Source organism: Melozone crissalis, unplaced genomic scaffold (genome assembly GCF_028551555.1).
Source record: "Melozone crissalis strain CALT ecotype California unplaced genomic scaffold, PUWL_Pcris_2 ptg000007l_1, whole genome shotgun sequence".
Classification (NCBI taxonomy): domain Eukaryota; kingdom Metazoa; phylum Chordata; class Aves; order Passeriformes; family Passerellidae; genus Melozone; species Melozone crissalis.
The window spans coordinates 908,581-929,550 of NW_026535785.1; the positions used below are offsets into that span (position 1 = coordinate 908,581).

At 48.2% G+C, this 20,970-nt stretch overlaps 1 protein-coding gene across 5 annotated transcripts in view; it reads right to left on the reverse strand.

Annotated features, from left to right (window-relative positions):
• Positions 1–995: 995 nt before the first annotated feature.
• Positions 996–20,970, reverse strand: part of NFAT5 (nuclear factor of activated T cells 5) — a 51,987-nt gene continuing 32,012 nt past the window's right edge. For 3 of the 5 annotated variants that reach the window (XM_054296144.1, XM_054296147.1, XM_054296148.1), the window contains 11 exons: positions 18,864–19,056; positions 15,640–15,830; positions 14,663–14,835; positions 11,782–11,916; positions 11,557–11,609; positions 10,799–10,931; positions 10,232–10,309; positions 9,280–9,392; positions 6,344–8,753; positions 4,877–5,126; positions 3,966–4,049 (listed from right to left, as the gene is read on the reverse strand). In XM_054296144.1, coding sequence (XP_054152119.1) covers positions 4,888–5,126; positions 6,344–8,753; positions 9,280–9,392; positions 10,232–10,309; positions 10,799–10,931; positions 11,557–11,609; positions 11,782–11,916; positions 14,663–14,835; positions 15,640–15,830; positions 18,864–19,056 — 3,718 coding nt within the window. In that variant the 3' untranslated portion in view covers positions 3,966–4,049; positions 4,877–4,887. Of the gene's footprint in view, positions 4,050–4,876; positions 5,127–6,343; positions 8,754–9,279; positions 9,393–10,231; positions 10,310–10,798; positions 10,932–11,556; positions 11,610–11,781; positions 11,917–14,662; positions 14,836–15,639; positions 15,831–18,863; positions 19,057–20,970 lie in introns of all 5 variants that reach the window. The other 2 variants (XM_054296145.1, XM_054296146.1) reach the window with 2 other exon arrangements.

The window sequence follows — 20,970 nt, forward strand, 5'->3', positions numbered from 1 at the left end:
CATTTTGCACTAATGAGCAGTGACCAGAATTCCCTGTTCTTGCCTTCCACCTGCAGCTCGGAGCAGGCCAAGCAATTCCCTCTGCTCTCTCCTGCTCCCCTCACTCAGATCCACGTCTGTGCTCCCTCTGCTCTCCCACAATGGCCCTGCGAAAGGAACCCAACCGTCTGCCAAGCAGAGGCACAACAAAACAGGAATTAAAATCCATTCAGATGTATTTTCCTTTCAGAAATGAGATTCTAAATCAAAATATCAATGGAAACTTTAAAAAATAAAGTTCAGCTTATGCAAGTGAGGGGAATGTCCACTGACACAGCTGCCCAGTAAAAACCTGCCAAGGTTTTGTTTAACTGCTCGTGCCTTGTTTTATCTCAAAACTACATGGAAGCAGCCACCCTGTCAGAAGATCAGAAGAAATCATCACTGATCAGAGAGGGGACACCCACTTCAGAACAGCCAGCCTGGAATTATTTCTTGAACTAGATTTGTGTTAAAATAAGAGCAAAGCATTTGGCTTGCAGCAAGACCGGGCAGTGAGGAGGCAATTAATACCAAAGCTACTGTTAATTAAGCACAAAGCACCAGTGACTCCGCCAGAGGAGATGTTCAGCTCAAACTGCACCGAGTGTGGCTCTGTGGTGTCTGGGTGGGCTCTGGGCACACTCGGGGTAAAAGCTGAGGGGACGTGGGGGGGGTTGGCAGCTCCATCTCCCTCAACCCTCACCTGTGCCCACAAATGGGTGCTCTGGGACCCCAGGGATGCTGGACTGACACAGCCTGGCACCTCAGGGTCCCCTCCGTCACACAAAGGGCCCGATGGGACACGATGGGACACAGAGAAGCTCTGCTGCCCAACCTCAATGCTCAGAATTGAATGTTCAGGGCCCTGGGCAGCCCCAGCCGTGGCTCAGGCTGCGCTCCCTGCCCTGACACCCTGCAGCCCGTCCTGAGCTGCTCTGGGGCTGCTCCAACCCCTCCGCCCCAGAGCCACCGCTGAGCGACCTCTTCAGTCACACAAATACTTCTTGGAACCAAATCACATGTTCAAAGTGTTGTACATTTAAACATTGACCTAAAATGAACAGGAAAATTTAACACGAGGAAAGGAAGGTGTTTCCAGAAGGGAAAACTGGGATAGCACAGCCCTTGGTTGGTTTTTTGTGTATGTTTTTTTCCCTCTTCTCTTCACGAGTGACCTCAAACACGCCCACAATTCAAACATACCCTTCCCTGGAGCTGTGGCAGGCTTGGGATGAGGTTCTCTTCTGGGCACTCATCCTGTTCCACGGAGAATTGGTCCCTGGTGACTTGGCACTGACCCACAAAAGGATGGAGCCCTTGGGAACAAGGAGCAAACCGAAGCAGCGCGCGAGCGGATCCGTCGTTCCTGTCACTCCTTCCGTGTCCCAACAGCTCACCCTGGGACACACATCCTGCAAACACCACCAGTTCCTTTCCCAGCGAGTGCCTATGGACTTCCACGGCCCTCTGGACGTTGTTGGGTCCATTGTTCTCAGCCTGAGCAGCCCCACGCAGCAGCTGGGCACTGCTGGGGGCTGCTGCTTTCGTCTTGCGAACCGTTACAAGATGTTGGTAATGTTTTGTCTTAGCAGGGGAAAAAAAAAATTAAATACAGAAAGAAGAAGTCTGGGTCGGGGTTAAAGCAGCTCTGGACATGATGCAGCGGGGAATTCTTTCTGTCCTGATTAAAATTTCCAACGTTTGAGCATAATCATAAATTAGGAGTTAAAACACAGAGGCGCTAATAATAAAATATTAAATAGGCAACGAGAGTGGAGAAAAGCTGAATGGCTCATTCTGAGGGAAACCCCAATATTTCATGTTTTATATAATCCTAAATGCCTCTGGGTTTCCTGGCTAGGCTGTGAGTGAGGGACACACCAAACACAGAGCGAAGCTTCTCGTGGCCAGCTGGACCAACACTGCCTGATGGAATGGCGAGAGATGAACACGTTATTTATGTTGCAAAAAGTACTTAAATACTCAATAAAGACATAACAAACCCCACCCCACCCCACTGTTATCAGACGCCACGTTGTGGTAGAACATCAGACAAACTCACAAATTTACCACAAAAATGTGTGGCAAAAAGAATATTTTATATATATGTATATATATAAATTTTTATATTTATGCCAATGTACTCACTCAGTACAAATAGCAAAATAGTTATACCATTTCCTAAATACAAAATATAGCTTTCCAAAAAAATGAAACACACATTAGATATAAACCATCCAAAACTTGAACGATTGAAAACTGTATTCAAAATTAAATGACCCAGAGCAGGTCTCTTTCTGAAAAGTTCCCTTCATATCGGCAAGAAGCCTTACTACTGAAAACGTAATTCAATGCCTCTCAATGAGAGAGAGAAAGAGAGAGACAGAAAGAGAAAGTGAACGTGGGACAGACCAACAAACGGGGAGATCCAGGAAAACCAAGGAGAACTCTACACGGCTCAACTACGCACACGAGTTAAGGGGAAAACACACAGTAAACAGACTCGAGGAACTTAAAAAAAAACCCATTTACAGACTGTTCCTTTGTTATTTCAAATAACAAAAATGAAGAATGACGTGATACCAGCTACACTCCACCGAGGCGGAACGGGCGCCGCGGGAGCGGGAGAACACGGATCTCACGAGGCCGCAGTGAGAGATCACACACTGTCTGGAGAGTTGAAGCACCCAAAAAATCCACAAGCCTCACAATACACCTGCACGGTCTGGAGTGGGTTGTTTTTACATTCGGTAACATCAGTCGATGATTTACTCCTTAATTAAACATGACAATCTAGAAACCAGACTTGGGGCTCGGTGGTAGAAAAAGGAAAAATCACTTCAGAACTGCGATGAGCTCCATGTGCTACAAGGATGCAACAGCTCGGGATGAAGTGACCTTTTAAGAAGGCTTAAAAATGATACAATTTGCCCCCTACTTGGAGTAAAGCCAAGCTGAAGATTTCCATCAGTCACAGCTGGAAGTGGCGGGTTAAGGGGGATTCCTGCAATTACAAGGTGGTGGAGAAATTGCTTCCTCTCTCCTTACTCCTTGATTATTTGTCAAAGCTTCTACTGACTAAGCAATTTACTGCCAAGGATTCCTAAAAGCTGTTTCTTTAGCTTTAAAGCCAGTAGGATATTTATGTCTTTTTTAAAAAAAAACAAAATACAAAACTGAGGGAGAGAAGGAAAACCATGGAAAGAATAAAAGGGAGAAGGCTGGTTTGGGAACAGCTCATGAGGCTTCACAGAGCTCCAAGCCATCAGTCAGAAGGAGAGACACAGAGGAGTCCCTTCCTCAGCCACACAGAATGTTCTTTTCAAGCTGAAGGTGTTTTAGAGAAGATTTTAAGATCAGCTGGAAGTTCCCCTTCATTTCTTCAATTTTGTAGAGCCACCAAACCCTTGCTCTACGTACAGCTCCACGTAACTCCAGCTTCCACAGATGTGGAAAACCGTTTAATCCCATTCCCAGATGGGAACTGGTTATTTACAGCAGCAATTCTCTGCTTGGTTATTACAGTTAGCAATACTTCCAATTGATGAAGGGTGGGCCTGGCTCTCCCACTCCGTGTCAATGGAGAGATCCCTTCACTGGCTGACAGCTGAGTCAGGCTCGGGGCACAGGCAGCTGCTGCTCCTGCTGCACGAGCTTCCCGAGGGAAAAAGGGATGGGGGGAAGGAACAGCAGGGAAAAAGTAAACGTGGTAACACGGATTACCTTCCAACAACAATAATAACTGACCAGATATGCTTTAAATTCCAAGAGCCCCCACTGTAATGAGGTTCATGAACCTGGTAACAGCCCAACCCCACGCCCCAGTAACACAAAGCATAACTCCTCAGCATTATTGGCACTGTGGAGCCCACACTCCATGGTCATGGCCTCAGGTCTGCCACTGGCCACGCTGTGCTCTTAAAGAGGCCACTTTTCCACAGAAGCAATTGGTTCCACGCAGCCTAATCCAGAGTTGGAAGGTCTGAGAGGATCTGGGAAATCGCCGCTTTTTTTTCTCCACGGAATTTCTGCGTGAGAGAACAAGCAGAGAAGTCAGGCATAGCTAACCACAGTCCCCTCCTCCTTCTGTGCACCGGCTTCATCCTCAGGTGCTCCTCATGAGCAGGCACTGAACTGGGGGCGAGGAGCAAGAGCAGCTCTGGAGAGACTCCAAACTCCACAAACAAACCCCTTTAGCCCAGGGAATGACGTGCATCACTTCAGTGAACACTCGGGGGGGGATTTGGGACAAGACCACCCCAAGTTACCACAACCAGCACTGGACTCCAGAGTCCTCCTGCCTCTTGGTGCTCATTTGTAGTCAAAGGCTCTTCCCCCCTCTGAAAAAGGCACCTTCTAAAAGCAGACTGTCTCCTAGCAACAGCTGATGCTGTTTCTAACACAGCCTCAGCATGTGGCACACTCAGGAGCTGCCACATTCCACCAAAACTTGTTTTCACACTACATTATTGTAACCCAGGGGAAGAGTTCAGAACAGTTCAAAAACAGTTCAAACTTGAGGTGTCATTTACTCAGAAAGTCTCAAGTTTTTTAACCACAGTCATGTTTCATAAGGTTTTGATCTGCCAAGCTGCCAGTGGTCCACTCTCCTCCCTCACAAAGAACCCGACTCTCACGGCAGATGACAAAACGTAGGAAAAACGAACAAGACACAGCCTCAACTGTTCCATACAACTTCTGACCTCTGACTGGTTTTAACAACTTCATTCTGGTATTGTAGTCTTAATTCAGCCTCACTGGTGCTTTAGCTGACCTCTTAAAGCACGGTCCCACACTGCAAGGCGTAAATGCACCGAACAAAGCCCCTGCACAGAACCCAGAGACCCAAACTCACCACTTGCCTCGTTAGAAGGAGCCGGCCATGTTGTTGCCCTGGTTCTGCAAGGACACGAGCAGGTCGTCGATCTTCTCCATGTTCTGGTTGGTGGCCATGGCCGGGGGCAGCGGGGGGGTCTCGGGCAGGGGCTGGGGCAGGAGGGCGGGCACGGGGGGCTGCGCCTCGCCCTGCGCCTGCCCCGGCTGCCCCATGGCCATCAGCTCCTCCGGCAGCGCCGCCGGCCCGGGGGGCAGCAGCTGCCCGCAGTCTGGGGACACAGGGACAGCTCAGGGTCCTGGCACGGGCCACAGTGCCCGCAGCAAAGCCACAGCCCACCGCCACCAGCTGGGCACCCACCCTGGGAGAGCTGCTACAGCCTGGTGTGAGCAACACCTGCACCCCTCACTGCTGGGACAGCTGCTACAGCCTGGTGTAACCAACACCTGCACCCCTCACTGCTGGGACAGCTGCTACAGCCTGGTGTGAGCAACACCTGCACCCCTCACTGCTGGGACAGCTGCTACAGCCTGGTGTGAGCAACACCTGCACCCCTCACTGCTGGGACAGCTGCTACAGCCTGGTGTAACCAACACCTGCACCCCTCACTGCTGGGACAGCTGCTACAGCCTGGTGTGAGCAACACCTGCACCCCTCACTGCTGGGACAGCTGCTACAGCCTGGTGTGAGCAACACCTGCACCTCTCACTGCTGGGACAGCTGCTACAGCCTGGTGTGAGCAACACCTGCACCCCTCACTGCTGGGACAGCTGCTACAGCCTGGTGTGAGCAACACCTGCACCCCTCACTGCTGGGACAGCTGCTACAGCCTGGTGTGAGCAACACCTGCACCCCTCACTGCTGGGACAGCTGCTACAGCCTGGTGTAACCAACACCTGCACCCCTCACTGCTGGGACAGCTGCTACAGCCTGGTGTGAGCAACACCTGCACCGCTCACTGCTGGGGCTCACAGGCACCCACAGAGCTCTGCACACAGACAAAGGCTCTGCAGCCCACATAACTGGCCATGGAGCCTGGGTCCAGAGAGGAGACAAGGCAAAGTACAGGTTTGTACAGCTAAGGACACTTTAACAGACACTTCTCTGGGCTCTACACCTTCTAAAATTCTCGCTTTCCTTCAGCAATGTGAAGAGAGGCAACACATATATTGTGGAAATCAAAAACAGCCACAGAAATGCTCTCTTAGGAGAGGCACAATCATTCCTAGATTAGATATTACTGAGAGACTCTTCCCTGCGAGGTGGGCAGGCCCTGGCACAGGTGCCCAGAGCAGCTGTGGCTGCCCCTGGATCCCGGGCAGTGCCCAAGGCCAGGACAGGGCTGGGAGCAGCCTGGGGCAGTGGGAGGTGTCCCTGCCATGGCAGGGGTGGGATGGAACGGGCTTTGAGGTCCCTTCCCACCCAAGCCATCCCCTGTTTCTATGGCAGCTCTCCCATGCAAGCTCAGCGCGGGGCACTGTCACTTACTGTTCTGGATGCCGAACAGGAATATCCCCGAGGTCTGCTGGGACGGGGCAGGGGAGCTCTGCAGCTGGTTGATGGCCCCTCCTGCCGTGTTGTGGAACAGAGGAGCCTGCTGCTGGGGAGGAGAAGCAGTGCCTGGCATTCCTGCCATGCTGTTCTGGGAGGAGTACATGGGGGACTGCTGCAGCTCCGGCTGGCTCATGCTGTTCTGCAGGGCAGACATGGAAGCTGAGGAGATGAACAGGGTGACTTGCTGCTCTTGAGAACTTGGGGACCCTTGGACCAGCTGAATCTGGGGCGAGTTATGGAAGATGGCTGGCTGCTGTGCTTCAGCCTGGCTGGAGCCAGGATTCTGGAGAGAAGACACTGTGCTCTGACTCTGGAATTGCATGGGCTGCTGCTCCTGATTCATCGAGGCCATGTTGGACTGTGGATGAAAGATGGACTGGCCTTGTTGCTCCTGATTGGTGACTGGGTTTGGGTTCGGATTGAAAATCATGTTCTGCTTTTGGGGGGCCATTGTACTCATTGCATTTTGACTGCTGAACATCATGTTCTGCTGCTGCTGCTGCTGCTGCTCCTGAGAGGGAGGGCTGCTCTGGATGGCAACAATCGAATGCTGAGGCTGGAAGATGGCTCCTTGTTGGTTCTGAGGGATGGAGCTGGACTGGATGGAGCCCAACGACACCTGGGACTGAAACAAACCCTGCTGAGCTGGCTGAGTCTGGGGCTGCTCCTGGGGAAGCATGGAGCTCTGGATATGAGAGATCTGCGTCTGCTGCTGGAAAGAAGTCTGCTGTTCAGTGTTTGTTGCTGTCTGAAGAGGAGAAATGGGGTTTGGGCTTGTGAAGAATGACATCTGCTCTTCCTGAGTGGCAGGGTTGCTCATGGAACTCTGGGAAAGGAACATGTTGGCAGACTGCTGGTCTTGAGGCACCGAGGAGCTCTGCAAGACACCCATGGCATTCTGTGAGTGGAACATGGGGGGCTGCAGTTGGTCAGAGGAATTAGTGTTGGTCTGGTTGTGGACAATGGAATTTGAGCTATGAAAAAGGGATCCTTGCGTTTCCTGGGATATATTCTGAGCATCACCAATAGGGTTCTGAGAGTGGAAAAGCTGAGCTTGTGAGTGTGGGGACTGTTGGATGAAGCTTCCCGACTGAATGGACATCATTTCTCCACCTTGCTGGAACAGAGCCCCGCCCTGCTGCTGAGTCCCACTGGCCTGGACACTCATCATGGTCTTGGTGGATGAGAAGAGATTGACCTGGGACTGACTTTCCCCGCTGTGCTGCATCTGGACCATGGTCTGAAACACAGAGCTCTGCATCTGTTTGCCCTGGCCCGAGGCCTCCTCTCCCTCTGCAGAGCTGCCGGGCTGGAACATGGCAGCGCCGCTGCTGGACACGGGCTGCTGCGCGGGGGCGGCCGCCTCGCCGCCGGCCACGCCCGGGGACGAGGAGAACAGCTCGCACTGCATCTGCATGTCCTCGCTGCCGGACAGGCCGCCCATCATGTGCGACGCCTGCTGGTACACCGGGGACTGCTGCAGGGCCCCGTTCCCCGCCGTGCTGGACGAGAACAGCTCCGACTGCATCTGCGAGGCCGCCTGGCACATGTTCTGCTGCATGTCCATCACCATGGCCGCCGAGGTCTCCATGGCCTGCTGCTGCTGCTGCTGCTGCTGCTGGCCAGACAGGGCACCCTCGGGCTGCGGGTGGACGCTCTCAGCTCGGCCGGGCAAAAGGTTCTCTGCTCTGGAACGGACAGCTGCGTCTGAGGAGGAAAACATCCCGGGGTTCACGCTGCTCTGTATCTGGCTGACCTGCTGAAAGATGTCTGCGTTCAGCTGATCCTGGACATCCTCGCCGCTGTCTGAGCCCGAGAACAGAACGGAAGATAGCTGCTGCTGAGCTTCCAGAACCTGCTGCACCAAGTCGACGTTCCTGCTGCTGCCCGTGGCGGTGTTGGTGGGGAAGTTCCCAGCCTGGAGCTGCTGGATGGTGTTCTGGAGCTGACTGACGCCGCTGGCCGACGAGAAGATGCTCGAGGAGATCTGCTGCTGCAGGGCCTGGGCCGGCTCCGGGAGCGGGGGCTGCGGCTGCTGCTGCGAGGCCTCGGCCAGCTGGGACAGAGCCACCACGGCGCCGTCCGACTGCAGCACCTCGCGGGGCTGCGACTCCCTGCCCGGGAACGGGGCCGCCTGCTGCAGCAGGGCATCGCTGCTCTGCAGAATGCTGCCGGGCTGGGAGATGTCCTGCGGCTGGATGGTGCTCAGGGGCTCCGCGTTGAACACCTTGGGCTGCAGCTGCTGCTGGCTTTCGCCTTCAGAAGGTAAATGGGAAGCAGAAGTTGATATGCCGGACATGCTGTTTTCCAATGTTTGCTGAGTTGGTCCGACCACATTCGAAGCCTGAAAAGAGCAAGAGATTCGGTAATTTATAAACTTACTGGGGTTATGGAAATACAATTTCCCCAAATCCCCCATGTCCAGGGAAGATCAGAGGGAGACGTGAGATGTGAAACCCAGACACACCCAAACCAGCAAACAAATGATCAGCAGCGCAAATGCTACTTCAAGGATGGAATCGCAGCTTAATGAAAGCAATGCTAAGAACTGATTAAAAGAATATTCTTACAGTAATTTACCAGCTCTGTGTCACAGGACAAAAATCCCCATCACAGGGTCACTAACCCATCAATCTGTCTGGGGGCAGGAACCAGGTGAGTTATTAAAGGAAATTGTGTGTTTTACTCATGCTCTGTAACTGTGTTTTGCCCAGACTGATCCTGCACATGGCACTTTCCCTGTCTATTCCTCTTCTCCACTGCTAAAGCACAGACCAAGGAGCAGATGTACCTCAGAGTCTGCAAGCTGGGGTGCTCAGCTCCCCCAAACTCACCTGGAACACAAGGGGAGAGCATTTCTGTGCACTTACTTCCATTGGAGCCACATCTTCATTCTTGATCATACTGCTTGGCATGAGTGGAGTTATCAAGGCACTAGGAAGAATGTTCACCTTCTCCAGGTTACAGCCCGTGGCCTTCACTGCTGCAGCCACAAACAAAACCACAACAAGAGGGGCAATGGTAAAACCATTCCAGAACTCCCTTTAAGTAAATTACAGAATTACTCTTCAACGTAAAGCAACAGATCTCCACACCCTGAGCAAATTTAAACCTTTCAGTAAGGTGGCAGTAAAATTTCTGCACACGTGTACAGAATGAGGAAGGACAGAACACACCAAGTGCATACAGCAAACAAAATTCTCTGACCTCTGGTTCAGAGTCAGCCTGGAGTAGAACAGGTACAGGAATGAGGCATCAATGAGGAGCTGACACAGAAACCCCCATGAGAGGGTAAATTCAGATTTACTGCATAAATTAACTGAGGACATGAAGGAACAGCAACAGCACGTTGTGTTCCAAGGAGCAGCAGCTGTTCTGGAGCAGTTGGGACCTTCCCTCAGTTAAGCTCCACACTAAATCAGATGGATGTCAGGCTTACCCTGTGTATTAGTTTATATATTTGCTTAAATTAACACTACAGAGTTTCTAATTCTTTTTGATATCTGCAATCCTAGGCTTTTTTTTTATTCTTCATTTGCAAACAGACTAAAAAAAGATTAGACTGCAGAGCCTGATGTATGATTTCTTTTTAATTAGTCTTATTTTTTGCCTTTTTTTTGTTATTAGCTTGTACTAAAATATACTGATAGGAATTTTGTTATAAAGTAAAAGTTTCAGAGTCAGAAAACAAACCTCCCTGTAAGAACAGGGCCAGATTTTATAAGCACAGACTTATCACAGGATGTCTGATTCATTTCACCAAATCTGGGTAGGAATTCATAGTTAAATTATTAAGAACACTGATAAGAATCAATTTAGTACCTTTTATAGCCTCTTCAAAAGAACAATGTTGGGCTGGGCTGGAGATTTCCTTCTTCACATTAACATTCAGAGTCCCAGCTGCCGAGACAAAACACATTGAGAACTTCCTTACGTTAAATCAGCAAACAAGCCAAAAAAACACAAAGCACACCAAAACAATTCCTTATAGCTTAAAGAAATTCAGTTCTTTGAAACCCACACAAACCTTTGCACTGTCTATTGTGATACAGATAAATAAATAAACTGAAATACATGAAGTGGGCAAATTGCAGCTTTCCTCAGGATAAAGCCTGCTGGGATTTCTTGGTTATTTGGTGCATTGTATGGGATATGTTGATTTTTTTATCCTGCTCAGCTTCATTTTGATCCTTTAACTAGAAATGGATGCTGCTATACAAGAGCTGTCACAAGGCAGCTGGAATTTGAAGTATTTGGCACATAAATGAGAAAAGCAACGTGTTTAGGTTTTATTATGGACAGAGCACCACTGTCCAGCAGGGGGGTTTGGGAAGGTGCACGTTGCTGAGCAGGTGAGCAGGCCCTGCCCCCCCAGGGCTCCCCACACACCTGGCTCTGGAGTGTAGGTGAAGGGCTGCACGTCGTGAGATCTGCCAGCGTTGGTCACCACGTAAATTCCCACCGAGACAGCTGAGGTGATTTGCTGGTCGTGATATGGTGGCACCTTCACAATAAGGTGATTCTGCAAGGCAAAAGGACCACATTTCCTTACTACTGATCTTAATTCTCCTTACTTACACCAAAAGACAGAAATAGGCTGATAAAACACCATAAACAAAAGCCCAGGGCACTGGGGGCAATGCACATGTGGGATGCTGCCCTTGATGGCACTTTCCTGACAGCCTTTGCAGCCACAGAATCCATAAAGACACTTATTGTGTCAAAAAGATTAAATATTCCATAAAACATTCCAAAGTGGAACAAAACTCAGCCAGTTATAAAGACTATGCTGTACACACAATCTCCTTACATGGAAAACTGAATTAGGCCTTTTAATTCCATTGCATGTAAGGGCAAAGACCTGCTCAGCAAACCCACTGTGGGATCCAAGCTCTCACTTAGACACTGAACAATTTCACTGGTGTAAAACCCAGATTATATTCCACCAGACTCACAGCAGACCTTACGTGAAAAAAATTAGTTTTATTTCTAGAAATGCACAGAAAGAGGGAAAGGGTTGATTATTTTTTCTTTGGAAACAGTCAGTGTATTTTTTAAATTAAAAATATAACGGTAATAGTAATAGTAGTAGTAGCAGTAGTAGTGACAATAGTAGTAATAATAAAAGCAATAGAGTAAAATAATACCTGATGAAATAATTCCATGTCAATTTCAGCTTCTGCCTTCCAAGAATTCTCATCTAAATGAAAATTAAAAAGCCTGGGTTAGTGCACATCCTAAAATTGCACAGAGCAATTTGTTTCAGTGCCTCTGCTCCTCAGTTTGCTGTCCCTGACTGAGCTTTACCCAGCAGTGAATCCCAACCCCAGGCTCTGCTCAGCACCCCAAGCCAGCCCTGCTTTCACACTAACCGGAAACATTCTCTTGGAAAATCACTTTTGTTCCCTTTAGGAAGTTCTTGCCAATCAGAAAAACTTCCTCTTCACCCTTCACTGAACAGCTGTGGAGACTTTTCTTTAGGATCTCTGGGACTCCTGCTGGCTGAGCTGCAAGGGAAAAAACAGAGTCTGGAATCAAGGGAACATCAACATCCAAACCAAACCACTTTTACTTACAGGGTTATGAAGGAACAACTGAAACTCCTGAGCTTCTTTCCTTATCATGCATTTCATGACAAACTCTTCAGAACATAACCATTCCTATTATTTCCTCACCAAATGTAATGAGCTCACAGAAAGCACAATAATCACTTGTTCTGCTCTGGAAAAGAGCAGAAGGAGCAATTCTCCTATTACCTGGGGGGCTTTGCACAGATTTTTTTACATGCCACAGTTTTCTGTCAGGTGCAAGAACTAACCCAGGGCTTGGAGCAACCTGGTGTCCCCTGGCAGGGGTGGAATGGGATGAGCTTCAAGGTCCCCTCCACACCCTTGCAAGACTCACATCTCTGGAGCTGGGAATTTTAGCAACTTGAATCAAATAAACAAGCCAAGGGGATGTGATTTTACAGATATACATGCCTGGATGCCCCTGTGCCAGAGGTCCAGATGATGATTTATACCATTCTTATCATAAACTGCCACTGCTGCAAACCATTCCTACTCTTCTTAAACCTTAAATAAATAGGACCACGTGTGCTAAACACAAATGAGCTTAATGCAAATCTGCTAAATGACAGACAATTTAAACAGAGATACATTTTAAAATAATGTGTTTTGACACGTTCAATATAAAATAATTCTGGTTTCTAACAAAGGTTCCTCAACCACCTTTTCTCCTCACACACCTGCCCAGGGCACACACCCAGACTCGTGTTTCTGCACTTGCCTGGCCCACTTTGAGTGTTTAATAACAATATTCTCTGGGCTTACTACACAGCAGAACATACATCCTGTACCACTCCAAATTATTTAATGACCTTTCAGAAAGGATTTTTCTACAACTCTGGCTGCAGGTTCCCAGGCAACCGTTACGCAACGACTGAATATGCTCAAGGCACATGAAAAGAGTAACTGGATTTAGGTTTGCTAACAAGTTAACAAAGCCTATTTAAAACACAGCCCTCAAATAAAGAGCCTGCAGCTCCTTAATGCCTTCTCTAAGGTTTCAGGAACATTATAAAACACAGTGTGAACAGGCTCTGATGAGTGTAAATGCACACCTTGCTGCTAAGGTACATTACATACCTGTAGTAAGGTTTATGTAGCAAACTAACCCAGTGTAATGTGCCTGAGGAGATGATTTATATTCAATAAACAACACATTTCATGCCATTTTGATCAGCCAGTAGCCATGTGCCAGCACTATTTGCTTGCCCAATGTCTGCTGCAAGTCCCTGCAGCTCTGGCATGAGTTAAGACAGAAGCAGAGTCCTGGAAGGAGCCTCAGGAATTCCCCTCCCAACCTTCACACCATGATCAGTTTATTCACATACTCCCCAAAGACACAGTTCTGACCAGAGCATTTTGTTTCTGTGATCTAAGACTTCCAGCAGAGGAGACACTGTAGAATTCCTGGGCAATCTCTTAGCAACTTACACAATTGAGAATATTTTCTTAGCAAGTGACCAAACCCCAGCCTGCCAAAAACCAAACCAATTTACTCTTTGCATCAAATGCAGCTTTTTTTAGCTCAACAGCCTATTTTAAAATCAGTGTCTAAATGCTTCATCTCAGACTCTCAGCTTCCACTCACAATAGCAAGTTTTGGACTGTTAAAGAAAACATCAGGTGGCTTTCAGTCCCTTTTCTTCTATGGGTAAAATAATTTTATCTTTAACCAGAAAGTTACAAACAAAAGACATACAGGAATGCTTTTGAGATTTTATAGAAAATGGTTTTATCTTAAATCTGAAAATTAGTATCAGATACTCCATTATTGTGAAATACCACCGCAGTCTACTGACTGGAATGGAGCTGTGAAGATGACTGTACTTCTAAAAAATAACCCCAAAAAATCCTTTTTATACCATGGAAAGAGCACAATACGAGTGCCCAGGAGCTTCTCTACTCTCTCCATGCAAAGACAAAGCTCTCCATCTCACTCATTGAGATAAGAGGTGGAACAAGATGAGCTTTAAGGGCCCTTCCAGCCCAAACCATTCCATGATTCCACAATCCCCTTTTCCCTGTTGGTCAGAGGAAGCTCCCCAGCCAAGGCAGCCATCTGTGCTCGTGCTAAACAGAGCAGTTTAATAAAGAGCTATAAAAAGTTTTGTTCCTGCACTGAACCAGAACAGATTCAGCCTCTGGCCCACGCAAGGACCGCAGCTGGGAGAGCTAGGCCTGCTGACTTACTGCAAGTCCTGGCCAGCACTGAAAGCTGAGGCACGAATGTGACAATACAGAAGAAACTCAAAGTACTAACCATTGTTTTTCAAAGCAATCACAACAAAACAGTGAAATTTTAGGAGGCAAAAATTCATTGAACTGAGGATCAGGAACTGTATCACTATTTTTCAATACTGGACAATAATTTTAACAATTACCCCACCATAAATAAAAACCAATCCACTTGATTTCAGCTACAGCAATTCTGAGATTATGACAGATTAACACAGGGCTGGTTTTCTACTCCCCAAGGTATTTTGACAGCATCACAGCATCATTTAGGTAGGAGACCATGCAGCACAAGCTGTGCCTGACCCCAGCCCAGAGCACTCAGTGCCACCTCCAGCCCTCCTTGGGCACCTCCAGGGCTGGGGACTCCAGACCTCCCGGGGCAGCCCCTTCCATGCTGAGATCACACCAAAGCCCAGAGCCCCTGCTCTCAGCCCCGTGGTGTGACACTCACTGCACAGGATTGGGGAGGAAGGCGTCTGCAGGGTCAGCGTGGAGCCGTCCTTGCGCGTGATGTTGACGCGAAAGACGAGCCGAGCGCGGGTGCTCTTCTTCTTGGAGCCCGCAATCCCTATCCTGGCTTCCACATCAGCATTCCTCAGCTTCAGGATTCCCACACAATCCACCCTAACAACACAAAACACAGCACAATTCCATCGTTTAGTAAGTTCAGCAGCTTTAACAGTCTCTCGAGTAGTTTCATGAGCCAAAGTCAAAAGCCTTGAGGTAATTATGGAAACGTTATTAGATTTCTTTTTATTTACATGAAATCTATGACCTTTTTCAAGGTTTCATTCAACCCTGCCTAATTTGGATGATGAATCATGGCAGAAAGGCATATGAAAGCATGAATAAAACAGAAAGTGCAATATAATTCTGGTAAGCATTCAATTTAGAATCACAGCTCTTCATTCTTCCATCCCCAGGGCGAGATCTGTGTTTGCAGGATTATTGCTTCAAAATATTCTGCATTCACTTAAAGAAAGCAGGAGTACAAGAAAACTTACTGTAGTCATATTATTTATGTTCAGTGGGACTTGGAAGTGACAGATAAGTCCTCCCTTAAGTGTGGTCCTAGGGGAGATGTACAGGGCCAGGTGAGTGATGCAGTGGTGGCTTTCAGACAGGCTCCATGCAAAATGATTTAAAGCAAAAAACAGCCAAAAAAACCAAGAACAGCAGCAGCAAACACAGCCTGATGTGTTAAAAAGAAGAATACTGCAATTGACCCAGGATTTTGGGTTCTGTGTCCCAAAAGCAGAGGGACCACCTGCTGTCTGCTGTGGGTACACTGAATTACAAGCAAGAGCCCAGGAGCAGAGGGAGGAGAGCGCCGAGATGTTCAGACTTGAACTGTAGCCCATCCAGCAGAGGAAATCGGTTCCCAAACCCCAGCTGGTGAAGGCAAACGCTCCTGCAGGAGCTACTCACGCCAGTGTCATGTTGTTGCTCGGGTCCAGCCCCACCTCGATGACGGTGGTGCCCTCGATGTCCACCTCCTTGCAGGGCGTGGTGTTCCTGCCCGTCACCCGGCACGCCTGGTAGAACCCGTGCGGCTTCACGCGCCCCGAGTCATTGCCCACGAACACCTGCAGCACCACGGGCTCGTTGTGGCCTTCCAGCTGCAACACCCAGGGGGAAAATCAGCACGGGAACCTCTGCTTTAATTGTTATCATCCATAGCTGGCTTCTAAAGCAGCCTCAGTGCTGCCTGCCTTCAGACAGAATCATCCCAACTGTGACTATTCCCCCTTCCCCCCAGCATCTACACCCACCAGCCAGCCAAGAAAGAGAACATTTCCTGGGGCTGATTCCAGAGGTGAAGAGGTTTTGCTGCTCAATATGTGCATTCCAGGACCCCACCTTCATGCCAGACACATTCTGAAATCCTCGTGAAACCAGATTAGAATTTTCCAATAGCTGCAAAACCCCTGAAGGAGTCAGAACGGGATGAAAGGGAAGCAGAGGGAGAAATGGGTGATTGAATGGTGCAACCGTCCAACTGCATAAGCCCAGCTTTCCTTCAGACATCAAAATAAAAATTAAAAATGGTAACCTGACATCTCCTATTTAAAAGGTAACAATGTCAGGATTCACTGGAATGCTTCATAAATAAGAGCAGGTCAGACATTTTAACATCCTCCTGCAACCTCATGTGCAAGCCAAAATTATCCCAGAACTTGTCAGCAAAAAATACATTCATTTCTGTAACTTCAACATCCTGGCATGAAATGGTTTGTGGCCTCTTAATGTTTTTTTATTAGTGGGATCCCACTGGTGCCACAGACTAAAAATACTCTGAGGTAAAAGAAGTCCTGAAGGAAACTTGGACATTGCATTACAAAGGAAATTCTTCTTTTTAGGAAATAGTTAACAAAAATACTTCAAGTGAAAAAACCGTAAGATTGTTGCCAAATTCGCAGGCCAGAGATGGAAATTCCTTGCCAGAGCATTCTAGGAGATAAAATGAGTATTTTAGTGTTTTCCCTGAGACACATTTGTTGCTCAAGGCCTGGAAGCTCAGGCAGCACCTTTAGAAAGAAGCTCCAGGTTCAGTAGTGAGAGCAGAATCCTCTGCAGAATCTCTTGGGGAATTATTCCTTGACACACTAAAAAATGTAATTCTGAAGTTTGTAGTAAGTTTGAATAAAGAAAAAAATAAATAAACCAGCAAATACTGGTAAGATCATTGTGTGCTCATGTCCAAGAGGAGCAAATAGCAAATGTGACTGTCACAGATGAGCAGAGCCCCAGGATCTCTGGAGTTGGCCCAGCACAGGCATCCACATGGGAACCAAGGGCACAGCTCACAACAAAGGGCTCAACCCTTGATTAAGGCTTGGTTATACAATTTTAATGTTGCACACTGAGTGTTCTAAGTCACCAGGATCAGTTTTATTTAAATGGCCACTGAACCTGCTTCCCTCCTCGGCCTGTGTCAGGGCCACGCGCCGCAGCCGCTCCCAAGCCTGATCTCTGCTGAGCACCAACATCTTTACACTGCTCCTCCCCACCTTGAAACCCCACAAACTAAACAAAATCTCCCTTGTCTGTAACGTATTTTTTTCCCACCAGCTCAGATTTCCTGAAGATTCACTGACTCATTTGTCTGTGCAGCCCTGGCAGAGTTTTATCTGCAGGGTATGAACTCCTCTGCCTACTGGTAAAGCAAACTGGAACTTCCAGGAATTCAGTAACATGAGACTCTTTGGAAGAGAATTTTCACTGATGGGTGCTAGAGGGAACTGGGAAAGGAGTTAAAAGGAAATTCAGATGAACAAAGGCCCATTAAGAAAATCCACATAAATGAGCACTAAATCCCCATAGCAACAGGCCGATATGAATGGATTCTTTTCTTATGAAACTTTACTGGAGTTCTGCATTACTCAGGAGGACTGAGTGAAGGGCTGCTGGTGTTCCTAACACTGCTGAACAGGACTTTGAAGATAAGCCTACTTCTGTATTCTGTCAGCAGCAGTCAGCACAAATTTTAGGGCTGTGTCACAAACATCTCCTTGTGGACCTGGTTAGCTTGGGTTGAGAACTGCTCTGCTGCTTTCTCAAAGTGACATAACTAAGAAAAAATATTAAAATGTCTTTCACCCTCCTTATCTATATGATAATAAACCTATCTGTCTACTCTCTCAACCTGCTCACCACACTCCTCCCAGTATGCCCAGTGTGCCATTTGCCATGGTGCCAGTATGGTGCTGGCGTGGTGACTCTCAAAATCACTTGTGGGAGGATATTTAACATCAGTTCTTCTGTTTGCCACCCTAAGCCTTGCTCCTGGTAAGCCTCTCTACCATTTCCATCAGGAAACCTTCCCAAGCCCTCAAGTTCTCCAACTGCTTTCTCCAGGCTACACGGGAAAGAAACAAGACTTAGAAATTCCCACTCTGTGCATTCATGTGCAGTGCCTGGAGGGACAGCCGCAGTCCTTCCTGGGCAGAAATGTCAAAGATCTCCTGGTAACCTCCTTGTGCTTCTCCTCAGAGCAAGAGGCCTCCAGCACCTGAATTTTAAGCATCAAAGTCCATAGAGTAAACAGGCTGCAACTGTCAAGGGTGCACATAAATGCTGCCTCATTCCTTGCCCCCATTCTGCAGTTCTAATCCACATCTACCTCCACCTGTACCACGCTAAACACACTGGGCAGTACGGACTGTAAAACACACCTCAGTGAGATCTCCATGACTCACCTGAAAGTCACTGTACACAGCAACTCAGATACTGCTGAATTAACAACAAGAGCAAAAAACACGAAGCAATTGAAAAAAAAAATTACAACAAAACCAAAACATCCCCTTTACAATTTATTTTTTAAATGAAAACGGGTTTTATGTCTTTACTACCACTGGACAATGATGGCCCACTGTCACCAGCCATCCAACAGCCAGAGCATTTCACTATCTCACTTTTGTAGGCATGGAATGTCTCTGCATTCACACAGCCCATGGAACTGCCGCCTAGCAGGACGTGCACCCCAGATTTTAAACCCCTGCCTCGACATGCAGCTTCCCTCCTGCTGTAACTCTGTGACGCCAGCAGGACTCGTGAGCTGCAAGAGAGATCCCGTGCAGCCCCTGCAGCCAAGCCTGCCCCTGAGCACTGCAGGGCCTGCCCTGGGCAGGCAGTGCCCCTGGCCAGCCTACCTTGACGGTGGGAAAGCCCTGCTGCGTGCGGTCCTTGACGGAGCCCCGGCTGCCCTCGGTCAGGTACCGAGCCCTGTGCTGGGTCTCCGGCTGCACCATGATCTTCAGCTCCTTCCCCTCACTCTTGGTCGGGTACTGACCACACAACATGGGGGTCTTCTTCCCTCCAGCTCCCTTCTGGTTCTCTGATGCTCTGAGAAGTCAAAACACACCATCAAGAAGATGTGAGAAGCAGCTCCCCGGTAAAAACACTCCAAATCACAGCAAAGCTACAAAGGCAAAGAGTGCATATTAACTGCTGGAAGATTTGTAGTTGGGAGCAAACTTTGGAATTCTCTTTCTGCCAGAGGAGACCTGCAGGAGGAAGAGGAACGGTGCCTCCCTGCCTCCTCCATCCAGAGCACATGGGAACTGCTTTTCAGAGAGCAAACATAAAGGAAGGGAAAAGCAATTAGCATTAAACGATGTTAACGAACAGAAGGCGGTTCATAACCTGCTTTTTCAGAGTCTATGACACAGCCTGAGCAAGCTGCTTCGCTGCTGTGACAAACACACACGTACACACACACTGGATGGATTTAAGGTTAAATGACACTTCTTTAAACAGGAAAATAGCCTCATGCCTGTCTCCACCTCAACCTGTACATCCATGCAAACTCCAGCTCCGATTGCTGTCTAAACAGAGTGACCAGCTCATGCCAAAACCCAATTAGTTATTGTTAAAGCTCTGGCATAATTGCACCAATGTCAAATCAGTGTATGCACAAGGCCTTTCTTTCCAGGTGGGTTCCATAGGATGTAGTGGCTTGTTCTCAGTTCCATAATTAAAACCAGGATGAAGGAGCCCTCCCAAGTCTAGCAGCACATGTTGTGTTTCCTTTAGAGCACAATGGGAAATAACCCTTGATCCTGCTCAGACCAGGATTTGGTAATGAACCTGAAGACCATGAAACTCCTTTCCCACTAGGAAATGTGAATGTGCCACAGTACATGATGCAGGCAGGGAAAGGGCTCCATGATTCATGCAAATGTCATATTCTTTCCTCCTAGAAAAACACGGTTTCTAACAGCTAATGCCTGGGAAGAAAGCAGTTTTAAATAACAAGTGTGGATTGCTTAAAAAACAAATCCCGTTTCAACGTGCAAGTTACTGAAGTAATCTATCCAGGATTTTTTTCCTTCTCAAAAAGGGTGAAAACGTTTTTTTCAAAATTGTTCCCTGGGAGCTCTGCCACTGCATGAGGCTCTCCCTGACCTTCTCACCTACCAGCTGACAAACACGATGCAGCCCCTTCCTGGAGCTCTGGCTGTGCACAGAGCAGCCCCTGGGCACAGCAGCAGCCCCTCACTCCAGCCCTGCCCCTTTTCCTGCCCAAGAAAGCTCAGGCACTTTGCCCCCACAGTCCTAAAGCCATGGAATCATCACACGGTGTGGGTTGGGAGAGACCTTCAGAGCTCATCCAGTGCCACCCCTGCCATGGCAGGGACACCTCCCACTGCCCCAGGCTGCTCCCAGCCCTGTCCAGCCTGGCCTTGGTGCTCTGGGCACCTGTGCCAGGGCCTCCCATCCTCCTTGTAAAAAACTTCCTCCTTTGACCTACACTAAATCAACCCTCTTTTAGTCTAAAACCATCACTCTCTGCCTAATGCAACACATCCTATTTGTCACACTCCTATTCTCATTGAGCCTTCCAAAACCTTTCACCACACATAAAAAAGGGTTAAAACAGAGAGAGTTGGTGCTTTGGATGACTCCCATTCCCATTTTCTGTCCATGAAGGTCAAGCACTTCACTGTGGACAGCGCAGCCACAGCCCTGGCTGCCTCCAATACTTATCCTCAACCAGTACCCAGCAGAGGCAGGAACTAGATAAACACTAGCATAAAACTCTGCAAAATAACATTAATACCATCTTACAGTAAACCTATCTTCCTGCCAAGCAGTCCTGATTACTCTGCTCAGTGTAGTCACTGGGCAGACTGGGATATAGGTGAATTTTGAAGGGAGATGTTGGAGAGCTGGCCATCAAAATGAAATTCACCTTTACCACTCCCGGTGCCACATTTCAGCAGTGACATTAACACTGACCTGTCCAGAACTATATCC